This window comes from Manihot esculenta, chromosome 5, assembly GCF_001659605.2.
Source record: "Manihot esculenta cultivar AM560-2 chromosome 5, M.esculenta_v8, whole genome shotgun sequence".
Taxonomy (NCBI): domain Eukaryota; kingdom Viridiplantae; phylum Streptophyta; class Magnoliopsida; order Malpighiales; family Euphorbiaceae; genus Manihot; species Manihot esculenta.
This window is the reverse complement of record NC_035165.2, coordinates 8,562,842-8,587,767: the sequence shown is the minus strand read 5'-3', so window position 1 is coordinate 8,587,767 and position 24,926 is coordinate 8,562,842. Positions and strand designations below refer to the sequence as shown.

Below are 24,926 nucleotides of genomic sequence, written 5' to 3'. Positions count from 1 at the left end.
GTAGCCTTTCGCGTGGAAGTTATGGTGAATGCACAGTATAATTGACTGGAAGTCGCGAAACTGATGAACAGTAAGTCACCGTGGAGTCGGACAGTTCGCTTTGCGCTCTTTCGTGGTCCCCGTGTGTTGTGGGGAATGAAAAGTTCTCCACCTTGCCCCTCCCCAAAAACCCAAACCAATCTTCTCATACTAGAATTTCTATTTCATGACATCAAAAGATGAAATTGCTAAAAAGCTTCCAGTCGTGTTGTTACATGGGCTGCAATTGCACTCCCACAAATTCACAAACAATTCATTCTGGTTGGGCTATAAGAATATAAGAACAAATCAAGAAATTCCAACAAAAATGGATGCTTTTATTAACCATATGGGACAAGTATAACAAGCAGCAAAGGGTGTGAACTGTGAAGGACTGAGGCTACTGTTTGTACAGCTTGAATCAGTGAGGATGCAAATGCTAAATAAGATTCTTTTCTGCAGACTACTCTGGCACCTCATAAAAGATGATGCTGCCTCTGAATTTTGGGAAATTGGATAGTGTTTTACAGCAGTCCCAAATTATTAACAAGGCAGCAGTGAGTAAGAAATTTCACATTCATGACATTCTGTAGTAGACTTGCTGCCATCTTCAGGTTTTGATCACCATGAATGCTATCGCTGTTGAAAAATGCTCCTATTTTGACTAATCAGAGAATCTGATAATACACAGAAATTATCAGAAAGATTAGCATGGAAAGCAAATGATAATGACAGATAAAGCTGATGTTTCAGCAAAAGTAATAATAATTATTATTTAATTCAGCAATGATGTCCAATTACTTGGATACATGCAGTGTACACTTCAGTGAGAAGCTGTAATATTTAATATCTTTTTGTTTGCAGAAAAATCACCAAGGAAAATAAAATAGGCAAAAGTGAAAAACAGAAAAGTTTGCCGTGCCAGTGTTAAAGTTTTTTTGGAATCATTTGCCAGCTGCAGCCTTTGAGATATTCATCAGGGGCTAATGCTGACTACAGATGTGAGTTAAGATACCAGAAGGCAGAAGCATTCAACGGAACTTACTCTATTAACGTCAAAAAATGATCAAGGGCAGAATATAGAAGGCAAAATTTTAATATAAAAGGTAGAAAAAAACTAAAATTTGGACATCCATTCACCTGCTGCATAAGTTCACAGGTGCTGGACAGGAAGCTGATGAAACTTCACCAAGTCCATTGGATCTTTGAACTTGTCCATCTTCTTGGATTATGTTATTTGACATTTGACTTGAATAGAACCCCAAATTCCTCCTCGCCACGCTGCGGGATTCAGCCAATGGGTTCAAGGTGAATCCACTCTTGTTCTGATGCGGAAATCTTTGGCTATTGGAATTGCAGGTTTCAGCGCTGTAATCTATATTGAGAATGTTTCGTGCATGTGATTGTATGCTCCCAGGTGAAGAGAGCCTTGAAGTCGAAAACCGACCTTCCGTTCTCCTCCAGAACTTAGAACTCAGAAATTCTGCGCCAGGAAGATTGCAACAAGTGTTATCTCCAGAGTCAGAATGAGGAATTCTTCCACTTGATAATGCCAAGTCATGGGAGATTTCATCCAATGCCATCTCCAGGCCATGAACACGTGTCTCCAGAGAATTTATCCCATGCTGGGAGCTGCCAATAAATCTCTGCATACGAGTTAAAATGAGAGAAATAAAGTTAGCTAATGGGATCTTCTAACGTTTAAGCATATTGAGATTAGCAGATAATGTACCTGAAGAAGGTCTAAAAGATTGGATTGCTGGTTTTCAATCTGCAAAAGTTGGTCACGGATTAAAGACAGATCCTCAATATCTTTACTGTTCTCGCAGTATTCTTCATTAGGATTGTTGACCTCAAAATCTTTGTTGTAAAAGTTATCATCATCATTAAATGGAACCACCCTTGACCCAGATTTCAGACCACCAAATTTGTACTGTTTATCGTCTCGTGTACTGCTGCAGAGGACAAGTTTTGTGTCTGGTCTACATTTATCATTGTTTGCATCCTCCCCTGATTCTAAAACTCCAGAACTGCACCTTTTGATATCATCACCACAGCCTGTGTCTTGTGGTAGAGCAATTTCAATTTTCCAGGCAGAGGTTTTCCTGTGGTCCATTTTACGACCCATTGCTGTCTTTGGATTGTCATTGTTATTCTTTACAGAGCATTGTTTTCTGGCAGTGGTCACAGGCGAAGCATCCGATGGGGGGGACCTGTTTCCGGGCAATATTTTCTTTGGTTGAGGAGATCTGAAACTGACTTCATGAGAATTATGGGAGGCAGAAGGGGAGCTTTCACCACTAGCTTTGTCTGTCCATTGCAAAAATGGGAATGCTAAACTATTCAATTATAATGAGAAAACAGGACCAAAAAGAACAATTGTACTTGAAAGATATAAACTTTGTTTTATTTATTCCGATCAACTATTAGATTGTTAAACGAGTGATTATCAATCTTGAAGAACAATGGTTACCTATTGAAGAAGATTTAGATTGAGATGATAATGAATCTTGATCAGAAAAGCCAGGAACTTCCCTCCACAACTCCAAGGTACGATTCATGGTCTCCCGAACAGCCTTCACCTGTTACCCCAATATCATATCAGGCGAAAATTTTCTAACTAAAAAGTTAGATGAAAAGGAAAGCATTTCTTTCCATTCCCACATTTTCTTAGCAACCAAACAGTATTCAGGAAATCAGGAAAAAGAAAAGATAGGATAAAAAGGGACTATACCTTATCAAATCTCCTGCTCTCCAGAGAACTCAAGCACGCAACTTTATGTTCCTTTGACAACTCCTTCTCCGCTTGGGCCACCTTCCCCAAGGCCTCCGCCGCCGCCTTTCTGGCTGCCCAATCGTCACTGCTCAGAAACTCCAGTAAACATGGTACTAGCCAATCCAACACGCTCTTACTCGACGCGCCACCAACGCCAACAATATTCCCGATCACACTCAGTAACGCCGGTTTCGCTTTAAATCCCTCGCCCTTCACCAACTTCACCAGCCTCGGCAACACCTTCCTCAACTGTTCCGCCTCCGGCTCCGGCGCCGCCTCAATCGCAGCGGCCAAACACATGGCAGCACCGATCTGAGCATTGAAATCATGATCAAGCGTCAACAGCTCAATAAACGGCTTCGACAGGGTAGAAAACGGTGGCTTGGTGATATGCGACGACATAGCAGTGGTGGCCTCGACGCAGGCGGATCGGACAGCGGAGTCAGTGTCGTGGAGGCGTCGAGTAACGGTGGAGATCATTTTGGAGAGGTGGGGAGAGAGCGAGTTGCCGTGAAGGTTGGAAAGGAGAGTCAAGAGATTGACGCATTCCCTGCGAACAGGAGACTTGGAGGAGGAATCCGTGTTGTGAATGCAGTTGAGGAAAGGGGAGAAGGAGTCGTGGTTGAGTGTCTTAGCGATGGACTCGAGCTCGGTGGTGGCAAGGGAGAGAGTGTCGCGGTCGGAGAGCTTGTTGAGGCAGGTAATGACCCGGCTCTTGAGATCGTTGGCGGTTGAAGGTGGACGAGGTGGAGATCTTTTCTGGGGAGACATTGTGATAGAACTGAAATTTATGGGTATGTGTCAGTCTCGGTGATCGTGCATTGGTCACCGGGGATTTTGGTGGAGGCGGTAGTGGCAGTGCCGGTGGTGGGGGAGATGTTAGTTTCTTGTTACAAGCATTTAGTAAGGTGCTTCAATGGATATTTAAATTTTGAGCAAGAGGCCAAGGGTATTTGGAAATCAGCGGAATTTTTTTCCCTCCTAAAATGTTATTTTTCATGCATTTTCCTTTTTAACTGCTATTTCCATTGAAAGGCTTTAACGATAAATTTACAAAATAAACGTAGGAAAAAGTGTTGTAATGTGTGATTTAATATTTTTTTAATTAAATAAAATTAAGAAAAATTAATTTTTATGAATTGAATAAATAATTATTAAAAATATTTTATTTTTTAATAAAGTTTCCGGTTGGAATTTTCAAATTCTTATTTGGCACTCAATAATTAATTTCTGATTATTTATATAAGGTAATATTTGTATAAATGGAATGCAGATTGTGCTTCCAACTCGACTCTTGTGAATTGTGATTTTCAAGATATTCATTTTTTACTTGAAAATAAAAAAATTTTTAAAAAAAAAAAATTAAAATCGAAAAAGTAAAATATGAGAATTTTTAAATTTATTCAGATGTAAGTTATGAATACACTTTAAAATAAAAGTTTACAAAGTGAAATTATAAATATCCATGAATTTATATTAGCATAGTGTTAAAGATTTAAACAGCGCATAATATAAAAATAATAATAATAATGTTAGAGGTGGGGTGAAGAATGTCATAGGATATGATGATCTGAATGTAGAGAAGGATAGAATGAATAATGTTAGAGGCGAAGAGCATGCTCCCACATGGGAACTCCTCAGAGGCTGCCGGCTTTCTTACATAACCAAACAAATTTTCATACATAAGAAGTAAGGACTATGGTTTGGTTTTTTGCTTCCTCAACCCAACTTGCAATTCTAGCTAGACAACCAGTGATGATGATTTCCTGCTTTTATTTTAATATCTCAACAACATTTTAGAAAGTGTTCGCAGCAAAACACTTCATAATATTATATATTTTTAAAATTAAAAAAAAATTGTCATAAATTACATTTTAATTAATTTTTTATGCTTATAGTAAAATAAAATTACATTTCATTATTGTGTGGTATTATGGTAATTAAAGATTTTTATATTTAAATTTATTGGATGGCAATAATTTTTGGGCTAAAATTAAAATGGCATAATTAGGTTAAACTTAAATCCTAATTTTAGGGTGACCCACATGTGAAAAAGAGAATAAGGTGGTGGGGGTTCTTCATCACATATTTAATTCATGCATCTACACAAAAACTAGTTACAGATGCCTCCACTTGAAAACAATACTCAGGTTTTGATTAGATGCTACATCCCACATGATAGCACCAATTTAAATCCAATGAGCTGGTCATGCCCAAATATATATATATATATATTTTTTAAATGTTTATATTATAATTAAAATTTAAAAATTTCATGAAATCTATCCAAAAATACTCTTATCATATATTAAGGTTGTAATGAAGAAAGAGGAGGTAAATGTGGGGCATGTGAGGAGGATATGGGAGGCAACATTGTTAAAAGCAATCTAACCACAATGGATCACGTGACACCTAGGATGGAAAAATCAATGAACTGAAAGAATCAAGAGTTTTATATATAGCAAAAGCTAACCATGATGTGATTTAGGGGTGAGTAGCATGGAGAAGATGCCCTTTTCCTTATATTGTTTGCTGCAGTAAAAATCATCACCATGCTTTTCCATCATGAGGATCCAACTGCCTCATTAATCATTTGATCAGAACCACCAAATCCTATCCATCTGATCTTTCTAATTTCTCTTAAGGTTTGACTTGGATGGGATTAAATCTACTGCGTGCAGTGTGATGCATGTGATGATGATGATGATCATGCATGTCCTCATTGGGAGGACCCACCCTATCCATAATACCACAGATACCTACTAATTTTTTGTGTAGAGGGGACAGAGGAGTCGCCATTTAAGGGCATCTGAGCTTTTTAACAGAGCACTGTGAAAAAGAAGGGTGTAAAAGAAGAAAAGATGGCCCGTGAATCAAATCAAAGTTATAAACTGCAATTATTGAGAAGCATCAAGAAGGCAGCAATGAAGAATTGCTAAATATATGTTAACTTTCCCTAATTTGAAGGGCAGATAGTGACACAAATTGAACTAGAATCCATGTGACTCTTCCATTTTTAATCAACCCCACCCAAAAGGGTTTTGCCGTTTTTGGGCTTATGCTGCTGTTACCAGATGTTGGAAGTCCTTATTTAAGGGAAAAAAAACATTAAATATATAAATAAAAATATTAAAAAATTAATATGTGGTCTATGTGTTATATAAAAACTCAACAATTAATCTTTTAATTTTATAAAATATATCATAATATTTTTAATATTTTAAAAATATTAATATATATATATATATATGTATGAGAAAGAGTCTATTGTGAATGAAAAGCAATGTATATATATGTGTGTGTGTGTGTCTGTTCAGAGCGTGAGAGTAATTTAGGATGGCTGACTTGCTTGTGAGAATTGCTAATTTCCAATTATGAGATAAACCAAAACCAAAATCAAATTAGAAAACAAATGGAATTGATAGTTGTATAAATCAAGCAACCAAATTCACTGTGCAGACCGATACTGACCTGTCGTAAGCCAGAATGCTATATGTCTGTGAAGTTTGTCGACATTCGAAGGAGTTTGGATGAGTTGCTTAGCAGTTGGTTGATTTGAAAACTTACCTAAGCACCGTAAACGCTCTATTTCTATTAATTACCGCTCATTATTTTTTACTGTGATTATGTGTATTTATACAATATAATAATAATTTAAATCGGAGTTGTTATAAAAGCAAATAATTGTAAAAATTTTATCTAGAAAAATATCAAATAAAATCTATTAGAAATATTTATAATCGCGGAATTTTTTATTTATTAAGTGATACCAATTAAATTTTCAGAAAATCTGATAATTAACTCTATTTTTTACAGTATAAAAATAAAATTACATAAATTTTAAAAAATATATTCTTATACATTCATTTTAAACTTAAAATAATATGTTACACCTGCCTCTTCTAATAAGTTACTAATTTAATCATCAAAAAGTAGTCCATAAGCGACAACCACCTCTAATTTTATCCTTTACAGATTAATCAATCGTAATTTAATTTCATTTTTGATCGCATCATATATGATATAATTAAATGAACGTTTTTTTCCTTTATAAATGTTAGTATAATGATAATTATAAAAAGTAAATTAAAATGATTATTTAAAGAAAGATAGTCTAAATGATTTTTCTGCATATGATAATTAAATATATATATATATGAAACTCATATTATAAGATATTATTGTGGTATAAAATTAAACTATAAATTTTAAAGTATAAAAAGTATAGTGAATTCTTTTGATAGAATTTAATTTAATTTTTTATTAATTTTTTATTTAATACAAAAGAATTTATTTTTTGTTTAACGTATAAAATTTTTATTTTTTTAAAAAATAAAATTAAGTATGATTTTATAATTTAAAATTTTTTTTATTGTAAAATGAATTATGGTCAAAACTAGGGTGAAGCAATGGTGAGCTTCCAAAGATGATAAGGATATAAGCAACAAAAGGAGAAATTATAAGCACATGTTAACATAAAGAGACCTAAATTGGTGGGTATAAATACACATACATGGGACCAATGGCCATCCCATCATGTTCATGGTTGTTTGACTACATAACATTTTGTCTCTTGGATTTGCTAGCCCATCACATGGTTTGCCCAAAATTAACACCATCCAATTTCATTTCTTCATATTACTTCCCATGTGTGTTTTCCTTCTCCGACGACACCGCCACATGAAAGCTTCACTATTGGGAGCAACAAAGCCATTACAGTATGCCCAATTATTTATTACTCAGCATCTCTGCTAAAACATTCCCTTGCTCTGCCCAACTGCCAGTCGCCACGTGACAATGCATGGCTTGTGTTACTGTATCTAGTGTTTTTCATTTGTCCTTGTTGGCTAAGAAATACATTTCCCTTTGATGTTTAGTTTTTTGAGGTGGGGTTTGGGACATTGGCCTATCATGAGGTGTATCTTTCGATTGCTTTGGATTTTACCTGTGATCTCTCACGTTAGAGAGGACACCGGACGCCCTTCATTTTTTGATCAAATGGACAAATATTATTAGCCATCTTCTACTGAGAATCATGCCAAAGAAAAAAAACTATATATGTTCATGATTCATGGAAAAAAAATTATATTTGGAAAAATAAATTTGAAGATAAAAATGATAAATTTTTCAGTAACCAATAGTGAAATAAAAATAAAATAATAATAATTCTTATTTGTCTTCATCAAATGCAATTTATTTAATAAAATGCAAGTTGGAGTAATTTGTGTACATATAAACTTTCTAACATTTTCTCTACGATCCCTAAAGCGCGAGCAGCACTGAAAAAATTCATCAAACTGAATTAATTTAAAAATTCAGTTTGGTTTTTAATTTTTTCAATTTGGATCAACTTTTAATTTAAAAAATTTTAATTATTTTGATTTTATTCGATTTTAATCAGAAAAAAAATTGAAAAAATCGAAACGAACCGATTAGTGATAATAGTATATTATTTTCAATATTATAAAGATATTAGATCATATTAAAATTAAAATATTTTATTTAAAATTTAAAATATTAAAAATAAAAGGTAAAAAATAAAAAAATTATTAAAAATTCAAATTGATCAAATTAAACTGAATTAAACCGAATCATATCCATTCAATTCGATTCGATTTCTGATCAAAATCAGTTCGATTCGATTTATATAAATACTAAAATTTTAATTTTTTATTTATTCAATTCAATTTAATTTTAAATCGAACCAACTAAATATTCACCACTAATTTTTCTGTTTTTGTTCTATTCTGGCAAATTTTTTTTGTAAAGAATAGTTAATGCATATGACATTAAAAAAAATGATATATCTATTCAATTTCGAATTCATTATACTATTTATTTAATATTTTTATTTTATATATTAAAATGATTTGTCCATTTAATATTATAATTTAATTATTTATATTTTATAATTTTATTTTATAAATCTATAATGTATGTTTTTTATTTTAATTTATTTTGAAACACTCTTCACTCAAGTGGAACATGCCTAGTGTATCTAATTATAATGTTAAGACCAACAAATATGCCAAAGGCATGAACGCATACCCTTTGAAAAATCCATTCAAAGAGATATAAAACCCATTTAGAGTTTTTTTTTTTTTTTTTTAAAGAAAAAACATTTGGATAGAAATTAAAATTAAGGGATTCTCCATTATTTAGATGAGCAGGCTGTATGGTGAACCTGTCTTTCAATTATAGGGTTCTGCAATTATGGTAGGTCCATCATTCCTACCTGCGGATTTGTCTTCACCCTACCCTATATCATGTTGCATCAAATAAATAAATAATATAATTTTTTTTTAATATAAAAACTCTAATTTAATTAAATTAATATTAGTTAGCACTTAGAAATACTCCTATCATCAACCCTCATAATTCCACATGGAAACTGCACAACAATATCTCTATAATGGGCTTTCTTCTCTTTCAGAATTTTCAATCTTCTAATTCAGGAATAATTAACAGATCTAGTCAAGCTACCATTGAAGGAGATTTGCTGGCATGCTATTGGCAGGGCATCACTTCAATTCATTATTCACCCAGTTGATGGTTTCAGAATTATTAATTAAATAATTAATTCTTATATATATTGGGTGTAATTTTATCTCAAATTATGTGAAAGATTGTGATGAAAGAAAGGGTAAGATGATAATTGGGAGAAGCTTTGAGCTTTGTGATCTTAATAGTTGGTAATTAGGTAAGCAAGCAATCTTACCAACTAATGAAGATTTGTGATGATTGAGACCTTTTGTTTGTCTCATCTCCATGGATGGAGACACTTCATACAAGCTTTTTGCAAATACACACTATACAATTGCAATAGAAATGTGATAGACCTTAGTAAAGTGGCTACTTTTGGTACCTTTAATTATATTATTTAATAAATAATACAATGGATTATAATTGCTTAGTTTTATAGAGTAGACAACAAGATCAAAAGGCTTATGAGGATTAAGAGTCAATTGGCTAATTGCTTAATTTTAACCTTTTTAACAATGTCTACTCTAAAATTCACATAAAGCCAAATTTCACATTTCATAGATTCTCGTCTCTACCTCATTCTTTGTTAGCTAACATTACCATTCATATATATAGAGAGAGACCATGCAAATTTAATTTGCATTAAAAATCTAATGAACAACTAAAACAGGCCAAAAAATTGAAACTCAAGACTCAAGCCCAAAACAAAATGGTCTAGTCCAACAGACCACTCAAGCCACTCTTCCTGCCTATACCCACCAGTTCAACGAAATGGTCCCAATTCCAAAGAACAAGAAGATTCCAATCCCGGTTGCCGTAGAAGTCCATCCAAACCAACCCAACTATAGCATATCCATAAAGCATAGCACAACAACAAACAAAAATAACGATATGTAAACCCATCAAAAAAAAAAAAAATACATGCAAAGAAAGTTAAACATCATCCATCAATCAAACCAATACAGAGGAGCAATAGTGTTCAAATCACGACAAACTAAATATAAAGAGATTGTCCAATAGAGCTCGTAGCCATAAAAGATCGAGCGGAGCATTGATCATCGCACGTTGCGGTATAACAAAAGATTAATGTGTCGAGCCAACTCCAATGAATCTCTCTATAAATAAAAAGTTGATCATAAATAAAATCATGATAGATCTGCACACCACAAAGGAAGCTATTTTAAGAAATATAAATTTATTCTTTTAAAAAAATTATTTTTCACAAAATTTTTATTAAAATATATTAATTTGTATCAATACTGTCTCTTAAATATTATTTAACCAAAATATAATGCATAAAATTATAGTTTTAATAGTAGAAATTAAATGGGTTTTTTGTATCTACATTTAATTTCTAGCAGTAAAACTAAATTACAAAATTAAAAATGTCAAATAATTTTTTTAGTAAATACAATATTAATATTAAATATAATTTTTATTAATGATGTTGTGTTGAAAATTTTTAATATTATATAAAATGTATATTGTATAAAAATATAGTAAAGATAGTTTTTATTTTAATGAGTATAAAATAAATGATGGATAACAGTATTAAATTAATTTTAATAAGTTTAATAGCAAATGTCCAAAGTTAACTAGTTGGGATTCTTTGCCCATTTGTAGGCAAATGTGCAGTTAAGATAATTTTTTTTTATCAGTCATATAATATATTAACTTGTGGATGAAAAATAAAAATTTTATATACATAAATACTATATGAAATGATAATTTAATACAGTTAAATAATAAATTAATAGATATATAAATATATTTATTTATTTTAAAAAATTCATATATATATATATATTCAACTTATAATTAATTTATCATTATATACAGAATATCCCATGTGTATCTTTTTGAATATGTGATTTCTTGTCGTTTTAATTTTGAGTTTACAATTTCGACGTCGGTTGGATTAGAATTATTTAACAATTAAAATAATCTTAATTATTTATTTTGTAAAATTTACGATAATAAGACTAAACTGTTAAATAAAATCACTTACTTTTTCATTGTAATAAAAAAATAAAATGAAAAAAGATTAAGACTCTTCCAAGTAGTTGTGCGCAAATTTAGAACCGCTAAACATTAATCAATCATATGACCAGATCCTGGAATCAAATCGGCCGTCACCAGGAATAGGAAACATTTGCTTTTTTTTTTTTTTTTTTTTTTTTTTTTTCATGCAATAGATTATATTAAAAGCCTATAGGACTACTAAGTACAGACAAAAAATGACTAAAGAGTTATTTCAACACATGAAAGCCCAGCCCAATAAATACTTCATTCCAATTTAGCCCATTCCATATCCTTTGAAAAGCAATGAGATATCGATCGCCACCACGGCTACACTGATGGAAGAAAAAAACTCAAACTTTCATTCCCACCACCGTAGAAATCATCAAATCTATGTCCACAACACATGTCGAAAAAAATAAGGATAGAAGAAGATAAAGGACATGCAAAACCCACAAGACTCAAAGAAATAAGAGCGAACAAAAAAATTATAATTTTACAAAACTCAAAATTCAACTTTAATTTTCGGTAAATCACAAGTAGAGAAACAGTTCACCATAGCTCATAGCCACGGAGAGACCAAAAACGTGCATTTATTATTGGATGCGGCGGTGCCGAAATGCCAAGGCAAAATTAATGGAGACCTCCCAATACACCAAATACCATCTCTGAAAAAATCAGCACAAATTCGATTCATAAAAAATTATATCAACAGCATAAATTCGACTCACAAAAAATCATATCAACAACTAACACCATAACTTTAAAACCTTATTTTTAGCTAAACAATAATAAAAATGGATAAAACAACTAAATAAAATATAAAAAACTATACAAATAGATACTACAAGCATGCTCAACCTAAAAGAAAAAAAGCTCGACATCATCGGTATGAAATCGATGCAGAACTACGCGCCGACGTAATCGATGTGGGATCACTATTTTTTGCTTTATCATCTTTTTTCTTTTTTTTTTAATTTTTTAATTTTTAATTTTAATTCTTCCTCAAATAGTGCTACTAAAAAAATATTTATTGAATATATGAACAATGTCAAGACATGTATTTTATTTTTACTTATGTATAAATATAAATTTAGATTATAATAAACATAAAAATCATAAATATAAATCATAAAATATTATTTATGTTTATTAAATAAATTAAATATTATTACATTTTAAATTTATAATGAATTTGGGATTTAAGTAAAAAAAAAGTGATAAAAGTAATTTTTATACAATTAATGAGAAAACCCATGATGCATCCTGGATAGGCCCATCTTCAACCTATGACACTGCCAAAACCCAATCTCCCACCCAAAAAAAAAGTGCTATGCGAATATGTTATTAAATTATTTCTTTTTTAAAAAAATTATTTATTCTTTTCAAAGTAGTAAATCGTTTTTTACATTTTAAGATTTTGTTAATATTGCTATAAATTTTATAGATGAATTCATTGATTCTTTTTTATCTTTTTTATCTTTTTAATGTTGCAATTAAATAATATAAATAATTTATTTTCTTATTAGATAATATTTCTTCTTTCATTATTATTTCTTACATATAAAATTTTTTAAGGAAGTGTTCTTTGTGAGTCACTCAAATTATAATCAAATTTTGTCAATTGGTTTTCATGTGTTTTTTTTTTTTAAATGGTCCATTAGAGCCGTAGAGTGAAATGGCTTCTCACTCAAAAGGAAAAATACAAACTTTCGTTTTGGATTTGGACGTGTGTTTGTGAATAAATAGGCTTGGTTCATATTTTTAGGACTTAGGCTTTAAGTACATTGTCCCTATAGCCATGAGATTGAATTGACACTGAGAAATTAATTATTGTGTTTGATATTCAAACAATATACTGTGAATAATTCAAACTTTCTTTTGCCTAAATAAAAGTTATTCTAATTGAAATTAATAAATTGACTTTGAAGCTAGGAAGGAAAATTTTTCTTTTCTTTTTTTTTTTTTTTTTTCTCTCTCTCACTTGTTGAACTTTTGGGAAGTGTGTCTCTCTTTATTATGCTATTAATAGATTTCTTATGAGTAAGGGGAGACTTTCTCATTCACATGCTTGAAGAGTGAATTTTCCATCTTCAGTTTGAATGGTTGTACATATTTTTTTAGTGGTCAAATTACAAATTTAGTGGAAATTGTGATGAATTTTCTTTAAATATATAAATGTTATGTCTATTTTTTTCTTGTTCCACTTGTGTTTTTCTTTTGTACGTAAGGATAGAAAAAATATATAAATATTTATGAATATTATTGTAAAATTTATTTTTTATATTAAATTAATTATTTATATAAACGGATTTGGATAGTGAATATGTTATATATAAAATTTGAATATGATTCGAATCTATAATGGGTATTATTTTTTAAATTTAAACTCATTCTAAATTTAATTATAACTATCCAAATTTAATATATTCGAAAATACCCTATCCAAATTTAATAGATTACAAACTGAAATCAATTTTGATCTAGAATGGGACCAAATCCAGCCGGTGGATAGGCCTTATACATGAAAAGTAAAGCATCATAAAATAAACAGACAAGTAATGAGGCGAATCAAAATTCTAGCCCAATGAGGAGAAAGAAGTGGGTTTAGGGCTTCATTCTAATCATCACAAACCCAAAAAATTAAAAAAAATGAGGTTAGGCCGTGGCCCAACTGCGCTTTAAACCTTTTCACGTTCTGAATTATCCTCTCTCCAATTGCAGCCAGCCACACTTACAGTTGGAGATAATTTCATTATTTTTTAATAATACTAATAATTTTATTTTTTTTTTTGAATCAATTAATAATTGTACTTTTACTTTATTTACAACTTGATGGTAATCTAATCTTTGAGAAAATTATTGACCCTACCCTCTCATTATATTAAGAGAATACAACAAATCAATAATATTATAAAAAATAATTAAAAATTAAAATTATTTACTAAAATTAAACTACCATTAAATAATAATTATATTTAAAATAAATTAAAATATTATTAATATAAATAAAATTAAAATTAAAATAATTTAATTTTCATGACTACTCTAACATTAATCATAAACCAACATAAAAAATTTAGACCCATTTATTTGCCCTAACATTAAATCAACCCATAAAAAGAAAAATTTAGAAACACAAAGAACACTCAACTGCCCTTCAATTCTTCCCATATAACTCTCAATTTTGATTAAAATTACGGAATTTGCCACTCCACTATCCCTTCCCTCCCCCAATCTGAGAAAAAGATTGACTCGCCTATGACAGAAACGAAATGCACTAACAATGCCCTAATTTGTACTCACATACAACGTAAAGCAACCGGCTCCAGCCGGTAACCTAATGATAAAGAAACCCGTTAACAGCCGTCTGATTTACTATCTCCACTCTCTAATTTTCTCTTTCTCTCGCTTGTTGTCGCAGTTGTTTTCAATTTTTCAATATCACATTCTAAACTCTCTCTCTAATAAACAAAAACAACATAACATTGCATTCGCATCCTCTCCTCCATCTCTGTTTCTCTCTACACAGCAAAATTAAGAAAACAAAAAGAAAATTAGAAAAAAGAAAAGAAAAGAAAAGAAAGAAAAGAAAAAGAAAATCACTTCTCTAATTTTCGTATTCCCTCCTTGTAAGGTTCCTTAAATTTTCACCTCAGAGCTCTCTCTTCTGTTTTCTTTTCATCTTTATTGCTATTTTCAAGTCTTTCTGCTAATTCAGCGAGTAAACGATCTCTCCCTCTCTTTTTCTGCAAATTTCGCGTTTTGGTTTGTCTCTGTATGCAATTTTCGATGTCGCTTGCTTTCTCTTCAAGTAAATGCGAATTACTTTGTGTTTTGTATTGTACAGTGATCTGCTTGTTCCAATTTTTTGTTTTTGATTTGTCTTGGTTAGATCTGCTTGCTGTTTAAATTTGTTATTTTTTTTCCTTTCAGGGTTTTTTCTGGTTTAATTGCAGTTTTAGAAACATGATTTGCTGTTGAAGGCAGAGAGAGAGAGAGAGAGAGATTTTGTTTGGTTATAGAACAAGATGAAGAGGTCAAGAGATGATGTTTACATCAGCTCTCAACTTAAGAGGCCAATGGTCTCTTCTCGAGGGGAAACGTATGCTCTTTTCCGTTATCTCTTTCTTTCTATCATTCTCTATGTGCTGTCATCTGTTTTTATTTTTAAATTTTCTCATTTTGTTGTCTGTTATTATATTTATGCTTTTAGTGTTTGACTGCTGAAGCAAATTGTGTTGATTCCTGTTAAGCTCATCATCTGTAAAATTTTTAGGTACTTTCTATTGATTTTGTTTGGTTTATTTTTTTATTATTTTTTAATTTTAAATACAGTTCAGCGTTTAGGGCATTACTGAAGCTTTGAAAATTTTGTTATTTATTTGACTAGTGAAGAAAGATAGGATTTTTTGTTTGGGGTTCTCTTGCTAAATTCTGCTTAGGTTTGATTTCGTTGGTGAATGTGAATGGAAACAAAAATGGCAATTACTGTAGAAACTGTTCTTCTGACACGCACATCACTTCAATGGCGTCTTTGACATGGGATTGATATGGTTTGGGATGAACTCTTTTAGTTGAATTTGGTTCATGATCTACTGAAATTTGTTTTGGATCCTGCAATCTATTCATTTACAAATCACATTCAAATCTTTCTGCAATGAAGTTCGGTGCAACCCCAGATGATGGGAGGAGGAGCAGCTAGTGGTGGAGGAGGTGGAGGTGGACAGAAACTTACGACAAATGATGCCTTGGCATATCTCAAGGCTGTGAAGGACATATTTCAAGATAAAAGAGAAAAATATGATGACTTTCTCGAGGTCATGAAGGATTTTAAAGCTCAAAGGTTTGATCAGGAAATTCCATATAATATCCTATGGTTTTAAAAGACTAATGATTATTGTTTTAATTTGCATATCATGTTTTTTTTTTCGGATTCAGAATTGATACTGCAGGTGTCATAGCGAGGGTGAAGGAGTTATTTAAAGGGCATCGTGATCTAATTTTAGGTTTCAATACCTTTTTGCCTAAGGGATATGAAATCACCCTTCCTCTAGACGATGAACAGCCTCCACAGAAGAAGCCTGTTGAATTTGAAGAAGCAATTAACTTTGTAAACAAAATTAAGGTAGAATTTTTGTTTCATGAATCATGACCAGTCTTCATCACTGGAGATTATAGGTTTGGTCTCAAGAATTTTAGCCTGGTGAATTGTACTATGCAGACAAGGTTTCAAGGAGATGATCATGTTTACAAATCATTTTTAGACATTTTGAATATGTACAGAAAAGAAAATAAATCTATCACTGAAGTCTACCAAGAGGTACATCTTATCTTTCTGACTCAATTTTTTCCTTTTTTATTAAGGAACACCACAAGGTGTCTAAAATTTCACATTGTTATAAAAAAATTTATTTGTATTGCAGGTTGCTATGCTTTTTCAAGACCATAATGATCTGCTTAAGGAGTTTACTCATTTTCTACCTGATTCTTCAGCTACAGCCTCTGCTTACTATCCTCCATCTGTTAGGAATTCCATTCTTCGTGATAGGAGCTCTGCTATGCCTACAATGCGCCAAATGCATGTTGACAAGGTCGCTCCTTTTCTTTGATAATCTCCTTTGATTTCATAATCAGTAAGCAATGACATCTGCTTCTTTTTATCACCTTCCAGAAAGACAGGACTACTGTTTCCCGTGCTGATCGTGACTTCAGTGTTGACCGTCCTGATCCAGACCATGACAGATCTCTAATAAGGTCAGACAAAGAGCAGCGGAGGCGCGGTGAAACAGAAAAGGAGAGGAAAGAAGATCGAGATAGGAGAGATCAGGAAGATAGAGATTATGAGCATGATGGTAGTCATGAATTCATGCAACGGTTTCCCCCTAAACGGAAATCTGCTCGTAAAGTTGAAGATTCAGCTGCTGAACATCAAGGTGGGGATGCTGATGAAAACTTTGAAATGCGTCCTGTTTCATCCACTTATGATGATAAAAATGCTGTTAAAAGTGAGTTATCTATTGTGTTTTGTGTTGCTTTATCCACAAATGTGGTTGATTTTTGCAATTGTACCCTATTTTTAATGTCAACAAAATCTATGAATTCTAGAATTGTTTATCTTTACTTGGAAGAGAAACCGAATCAGTCCTGATTGCAGTTATTGGCATTTGCATAGACACTTCAGGTTATGATTGCATGAGGACTTCGTGCTCATTGTTATTGGTTTTAACAATTTTAGATTGTATCACATTATGTATTTTTTACTAACATATGCATAATTGAATTTTGGGTTTATTTCTTAGGTTCTATGTGCATGAAATTAAAGTATAAATACTTTGTTTGTTTCTTGGAGTGGTAATTCAACATGCTATCATTTTGAATCTAGCATATTCATTTCAAGTTTATGTATCTATACAGAGATATCTTATAAATGGAAGACTTATCAATATATTGTTTTGAGCTCTTGCCTGTTCTGAGCAGAGAAATGCTTTCTTTGCAAAATTTTGAAGGTCATCCTTTTCTTTAAAATTAGAGTGCTATTGACATGGCTGCATCTTGTTGTCCATGTTTAAATTATTGAAAACATTCTGTGATCATCTGCATCAGAGGTGTACAACACTAATAAACTTTTGTGCTGTTTTATTGTGCTCCTTTGTAATCTGTTAAAAACTTGGATGATCATTATTGTTTCAATTAGCTTTTTATAACCACTGGTGGGATGCTTAATGAATCTTTGACCTGAATGAATCTAAACTGAGTTTGTGCCTATCTCTCTCCTTTTCTTCTCATTGTGATGTTATTCCTCTTTGGGACTAAATTTTTGTTCATTATAATCATGACTACTACTTTTCATTTTTTAATCCTTTTTGTCTGTTCACTATCATTACAGGTGTTCCTTTTTAGTTGACTTCTTTTGTATTTGAGTTATATATTCTTCCTTTATATTTCACTTTTTTGTTATGTTATTTGTCATGGCAGATGCATTAACCCAAGAGCTCGCGTTCTGTGAGAAAGTGAAGGAAAAGTTGCATAATCCTGATGATTACCAGGGATTTTTGAGGTGTCTTCATTTATATACCAGAGAAATAATCACAAGACCAGAATTGCAATCTTTGGTATGGTTAATACTGTTTACTATTGCTTTTTTAAAAGGTCCATCTCTTGTGTTGTCCTTTCATGCTTGGGGCTTTCTGAACAGAAATATAAGCAAAATTTAGTTAATATAATAAGTTATAGAATTTGAATTTTCAGATTGAATTCAGAAAATTCTTTTCTTGTTCATTTAATTCTGCACTAGACTCTTAAGGATCATTTGTGGCGGCCATATTTGACCGAGGTTCACCTTGTTTGGTGTCTAATTTGGCAAAGTCTGCGACTGTGGAATACTCCAGTATCAACTTTAATGTACTTTCACATGCGAAATAGTATTGTCACCCTCTTATCATGCCTACCCCCTTGTAGATTGGTATTTGCTGTACAAGAGTTGGTGATACATGGATACTCTTTTCTGAATCAGGTGGGTGATTTACTTGGAAAATATCCAGATCTTATGGATGGCTTCAATGAATTTTTGGCACGTTGTGAGAAGAATGGTAACTTTTTAATCCAAACCCTTCAACTTATTTACTTGGGAAATCTGGCAGCACTGATTCTATTCAATTGATCTTTCATGCAGAAGGTCTTCTAGCTGGTGTTGTGAGTAAAAGTAAGTAAAATGTTCTGCTATGCGTGTGTTTCTGTGCCTCTGAGCGTGTCAGTAGATTTCTCTTGAGATGGCAATCATTTGAACAACCTCAAGTGGTTGGTTGGAATCTATTATACAATCTTTTTTGTTTCATGTTTCAGTTTTCTAGACCAAAAAAGTTATATTTGATTATGTCATGCAGATTGTGAATTAATATTATACCTAATATTGCAATCTGAATTATAATTTGCCTGATCTAAATAGCAAAACTACCTGAGTCCACATATTTCACTATGGAATGATTTGGTCTTCAAGTAACCTTTGTTCATTTCCAGCAATATTTAATGCTTTCAACTTCTTATTCCAGAATCCTTGTGGAATGAAGGTAATTTGCCCAGACCTGTGAAGCCAGAGGACAGGGACAGGGATCGGTATCGCGAGAGGGAAGATATGATTAAAGAAAGAGAACGTGAAACAAGGGACAGAGATAGACTTGACAAAAATGTAGCCTTTAACAATAATAAAGATACAGGGAGTCACAAGATGTCTTTATTTTCTACCAAGGATAAGTTTTTGAAACCAATTAATGAACTTGACCTATCTAATTGTGAGCGCTGCACGCCCAGTTATCGGCTTCTACCAAAGAATGTATGCAACTTTTCACTTACTGTTTACTTTTAGATTTTGTTTTGGAGATTTCCGAACTACTAAATTTTCTTAAACCTTTTTGCAGTATCCCATTCCATCAGCAAGTCAGAGGACAGAACTTGGTGCTGAAGTACTGAATGATCATTGGGTATCTGTCACTTCAGGAAGTGAAGATTACTCTTTTAAACACATGCGTAAAAACCAGTATGAGGAAAGCCTGTTCAGATGTGAAGATGACAGGTTGAGTTTGCCTGTGCTTTATGTTGGTTTTCAAGTTTTGGTTGTTATGTCTTGGCACGCGTGGGCTTATATATTTTCTAACTAGGAATTTTCTTATTAACATGTTGTTTCTTACTTTATAGTTTAATGCTTGTTTGGTTGATGTCAAAATCCGAGATTTAGTCTCTTGGCTATTCTGTATGTAGAAAGTTAAGATGGCAGTTTTTGTGCATTCTTTATTTTTCTTGTTCATGGAAGTTGTTTAGATGATTTTGATTTGTGTGATATTTTGTTTTTGGCAATCATGTAATTTTCTTTATTGTTGATGACTTGTTGTCAGGTTTGAGCTGGACATGCTATTGGAATCTGTTAATGTAACGACCAAACGTGTAGAAGAATTATTAGAAAAGATCAACAACAATACAATAAAAACAGAGAGTCCAATTCATATTGAGGAGCACTTTACAGGTTGTATAAGTTTATTAACATTTGATTTAAATTAGTCCATTGTTTTTTTTGTCATATGATTATTTGTTGGCTGCTTTCCTCCTTGTTCTCAATTCAATATCTCTCTCTCACACCCACACACATGTACCCTTTTTTCCTGATGGTTTTCTTTTATCCTGTTGTAGCTTTGACTCTGAGGTGTATTGAACGTTTGTATGGTGATCACGGGCTTGACGTGATGGATGTATTAAGGAAGAACACTTCTCTTGCTTTGCCAGTCATATTAACTCGTTTGAAACAGAAACAAGAAGAGTGGGCAAGGTGTCGAGCTGATTTCAACAAAGTCTGGGCTGAAATTTATGCCAAGAACTATCACAAGTCCCTTGATCATCGTAGTTTCTATTTCAAGCAACAGGACACAAAGAGCTTGAGCACCAAAGGTAATCTTTGATCTTTCGTGTGATGATATTCATACATAACATAATACAGTATTGATTTGACATCTTTGGCTCCTTGAGAACTTTGGTGGATTATCACTTTATACAATCTATCCTACCAAATAAAGTTAAAGCTAAAGTCCATCTTAAATAATAACCGATTATGTTGGAACTTGAAAGTTTTATCAGTTAATTTTTCTATCCTTCTTCAGTTGCTTTTATTTCCTTTAACAATGTCAATTGTCCGATAGTTCATTTGTTGACCATGCTAATATGCCATGCGCTTTGCAGCCTTATTGGCAGAGATCAAAGAAATTAGCGAGAAGAAGCGCAAAGAAGATGATGTGCTTCTTGCTTTTGCTGCTGGAAACAGAAGGCCTATCGTACCTAATTTGGAATTTGAGTACCCAGATCCTGACATTCATGAGGATTTATATCAGCTCATCAAATACTCTTGTGGAGAAGTTTGTACAACTGAACAGTTGGACAAAGTAATGAAGATTTGGACAACTTTCTTGGAACCCATGCTTGGTGTTCCTTCTCGGCCTCAGGGTGCAGAAGACACTGAAGATGTCGTCAAGGCAAAGAACCATTCTTCCAAAAGTGGAGATAGTGAAGGCAGCCCTAGTGGTGGTGGTGGTGCTGCAGTCATCAACAAGCATTCAAATCCTTCAAGAAATGGAGGCGAAAGTATCCCACCTGAGCAATCAAGTTCTTGTAGGGCTTGGTTGCGAAATGGAGATAATGGGATTAAAGAAAATGGTTCTCCAGATGCAGATCATATAGCTCGCAAGAGTGACACATCTTGCAGTACTGTTCAACATGATAGGATGCAGATTAATGCAGCCTCAGCTGATGAACAATCTGCTGTTGGCAAACAAGCTACCAATGAACAATTAGTTAATTCAAACACTTCACTTGCCACTGGAGCAGAGCCAAGTAATGGAAGAACTAATGTAGAATCAGGTTCGATGAATGCTTTCAACATAATGTAACATGTTTTTATTTCCTTGGTCCTGAAATCTTGCCTCCAGTTGTTGCTTAGATTATGTTTCCCTTCAAAAAACGATAGCTAGATTTCTGAGACACCTGTTTGTTGCAAGGGCCTAGCGTTCCACCTTCAAGACCAAGTTATGATACTCTTAATGGTGGGCTTGGATTAGGTTCAAGCAATGAAATTTTACCTTCACCAGAGGTACAGTTCTTCCATGCATGACTTTTGTATTTGTGACTCAAACTGAGAATGCTTTTAATGTGCCATTCATTTGATACTTGATAGTCAAGACAAAATGAAAGCAATAAACTTGGTATCGTGGTTTTAAGTCGAGGTGGTTGCTAAGTCATCCTACTTTAAGTTCTGATAGTTAACTTTCGAGTATCTGTTACCAGCATTGAATTTGAAATACATATTAGAGAACGATACTCTATGCTTAATGCTTGACAGCTTGATTTGTCTTAGGGTTATTGAAAAGGTAATTAAACTAATAAAGGGAGAGGTTTAGCTTTAATTCGTGGTTACATTCATTTATCCAGCTTTATGAAAGATTACTGTAATTGTTATTGATCTAGCAGGGTGGTGATTTTTCAAGACCTGCTGCTGTATCCACAAATGGGGTGAGGACAGAAGGTGTCAGGAATCACAGATGTAATGATGAATCTGCTGCACATTTTAAAATTGAAAGAGAAGAAGGTGAATTATCTCCAAATGGGGATTTTGAGGAGGATATTTTTGCACCTTATGAAGAAGGCGGTTTAGAGACTGTGCAGAAGGCAAAGGATGGTGCTGTAAGTAGGCAGTATCAAACAAGACATGGAGAAGAAGAAACATGTGGGGAGGCAGGAGTAGAAAATGATGCTGATGCTGATGATGAAGGTGATGAAAGTGCTCAAAGATCATCAGAGGATAGTGAGAATGCCTCTGAGAATGGTGATGTATCTGGAAGTGAGTCTGGTGATTGCTCTCGGGAAGAGCACGAGGAAGATGGAGAACGTGATGAGCATGATAATAAAGCTGAAAGTGAAGGTGAAGCTGAAGGGATGGCTGATGCCCACGATGTTGAAGGAGATGGAATGATGTTGCCATTTTCAGAACGGTTTCTTCTAAATGTGAAGCCTCTAGCCAAGCATGTCCCTCCAGCATTACATGACAAAGAAAAGTGTTCCCGGGTTTTCTATGGAAATGATTCTTTTTATGTGCTTTTAAGGCTTCACCAAGTAATGCTCTTTTTATTTCTGAAGTTCTGTTTAGAATTGTGATCTTTAGGTAGCCTTTCTGAGTTAAAATGTGATTGCTTTCATTAATATAACATCCCTTGTGTCCCAATTTGTCAGACATTGTATGAGAGAATACTATCAGCAAAAATTAATTCATCATCTGCTGAAAGGAAATGGAGAGCTTCAAATGATACAAGTCCAACTGACCTATATGCCAGGTGCTCTTCTTTTTTATATGTTTTCGCTAATTGGTCAATGTTGACATGATATTCATTTTAAGTTGTGTAACAGGTTTATGGGTGCTCTTTACAACTTACTTGATGGCTCTTCTGATAATACAAAATTTGAGGATGATTGCCGAGCTATTATTGGAACCCAATCATATGTTCTTTTCACATTGGACAAGTTGATTTATAAGCTTGTCAAACAGGTTAAATGCTTGAAATTTCTGTTCAGACAACCTTTTTGTTTCTTCCAATTTCTGACTTTTGTTCCTTCTCTTTATTGCCCTAAGCATTCATCTTCATGGAATTTTGTCCTCAGCTCCAAACAGTGGCAACTGATGAAATGGACAACAAGCTGCTTCAACTATATGCCTATGAAAAATCAAGAAAACCTGGAAGATTTGTTGATGTAGTTTATCATGAAAATGCCCGAGTTCTTCTCCATGACGAGAACATATATCGTATAGAATGCGTAGGTATCTATAGGTTTAGCTTGATAGAATGTCTATGCAAGTTGAAATATGAAATTATTAATGATGCCTGATATTATACACATTGTTTGCTATGCAGTCTTCCACTCCAACCCGTTTGTCTATTCAGCTAATGGACTTTGGACATGATAAGCCTGAAATGGCTGCCGTCTCCATGGATCCTAATTTTGTAGCTTATCTGCATAATGAGTTCCTCTCCATTGTTCCTGACAAGAAAGAGAAGCCTGGGATATTCCTGAAAAGGTCCGTGCATACAATGGTAAAAGCTTGTTGAATTTCTTCATTCATGAGTCTAATAATCCCTGCTTTGCAGGAATAAAAACAGATGTGCGAGTCGTGATGAGTGCAAGGCTACAGAAGGATTTCAAGTCTTTAATGGTCTAGAGTGCAAGATTGCATGCAATTCCTCCAAAGTATGCCTGTTAAAAATTTACCATTTAATTATGCACTCTCAGCGGATATGTATTTGCCAACAAAGTGAAGCATGAAATATATCTTGTGCTTGCTGAGTTGTATTCTTCCCGTTGATCTATTGCTGGTTTGTACATGACAGGTATCCTACGTCCTAGATACAGAAGATTTTTTGTTCAGAACCAAAAGAAGGAGAACTTTGCAACAGAGCAGTTCATGCCATGACCAGGCAAATATTTCAAGACGAGTGCAGCAGTTTCACGGATGGCTATCCAGCTCATAAGATCCTTATCTGTTACCCTGAGGCGTATATGGTGTGTACTAATCCTTTGATTCTGAAATGGGATTTGCTTTGGCATTATTGGTGGGTGCCCCAATTCCCATATACACGCATGCCTGCACACACGCTCAAATTGAAAACTCAACGCCTATCAATGTTTGTATTTGATTTTATTCTTCTATCACTTGTCTTGCCAAAACCGTCTTTTAACAGGATTACTTAACATTTTTTTCTTAACCATTTAAGCAAAGAAGAAGCAAACAATGAAAATCTGATATTGGTGGTGTCAGATGTATTTGTTCTACAGATGCCCTTGGGAGACAGACATTACATGAGAAGCAGGCGCTAGACTTTGGAATTTGATAGCGGTCTCAGCTGAAATTCTGTGTCAGGTACTCACATAGTTGTACCTCACCAAGTGAATAAAGAATCAACAGAAGAAAGCACATATGGGGTCTCGAGATTGTAGTATAGTGCAAGTGTGTTGGCCGTTTTGAGCCACAAGCATGTAAATAGAGATGACATGATCTCATACCTGAGATAATATTATATAATATATATGTTCATTTCATTCA

The 24,926-nt window shown here is 33.2% G+C and overlaps 2 protein-coding genes across 20 annotated transcripts; one reads left to right on the top strand and one right to left on the bottom strand.

Annotated features, from left to right (window-relative positions):
- Positions 1–335: 335 nt before the first annotated feature.
- On the bottom strand, positions 336–3,780 carry LOC110614565 (TORTIFOLIA1-like protein 4). 2 transcript variants are annotated; one of them, XM_021756127.2, is made up of 5 exons: positions 2,753–3,780; positions 2,492–2,600; positions 1,751–2,352; positions 1,159–1,664; positions 336–695 (listed from the first exon to the last, which is right to left on the bottom strand). In XM_021756127.2, exons 1-5 carry the CDS (start codon positions 3,563–3,565, stop codon positions 683–685), a joined length of 2,043 nt encoding a protein of 680 aa, XP_021611819.1. In that variant the 5' UTR covers positions 3,566–3,780; the 3' UTR covers positions 336–682. The 2 variants fall into 2 exon arrangements, with proteins under 2 accessions (XP_021611819.1, XP_021611820.1); XM_021756128.2 differs by having other exon boundaries at positions 1,751–2,328; positions 2,753–3,778.
- Positions 3,781–14,697: 10,917 nt separating this feature from the next.
- On the top strand, positions 14,698–24,926 carry LOC110615939 (paired amphipathic helix protein Sin3-like 4). Of its 18 annotated transcripts, none has more exons than XR_006350662.1 (24): positions 14,706–15,110; positions 15,233–15,401; positions 15,963–16,142; positions 16,238–16,424; positions 16,521–16,619; positions 16,723–16,890; positions 16,971–17,304; positions 18,275–18,411; positions 18,813–18,888; positions 18,972–19,001; positions 19,348–19,628; positions 19,714–19,868; positions 20,188–20,315; positions 20,480–20,734; positions 21,023–21,697; positions 21,835–21,926; positions 22,304–22,945; positions 23,063–23,163; positions 23,237–23,375; positions 23,489–23,641; positions 23,740–23,903; positions 23,974–24,073; positions 24,214–24,435; positions 24,642–24,926. XR_006350662.1 is itself a non-coding variant. In XM_043956535.1 (24 exons), the coding sequence occupies exons 2-23, from the start codon at positions 15,328–15,330 to the stop codon at positions 24,352–24,354; spliced, it is 4,299 nt and encodes a 1,432-aa protein (XP_043812470.1). In that variant the 5' UTR covers positions 14,706–15,110; positions 15,233–15,327; the 3' UTR covers positions 24,355–24,385; positions 24,642–24,926. The 18 variants fall into 18 exon arrangements, 14 of the variants coding, with proteins under 14 accessions (XP_043812472.1, XP_043812468.1, XP_043812471.1 ...); XR_006350663.1 differs by having other exon boundaries at positions 24,214–24,507; XR_006350661.1 differs by having other exon boundaries at positions 24,214–24,507; positions 24,598–24,926.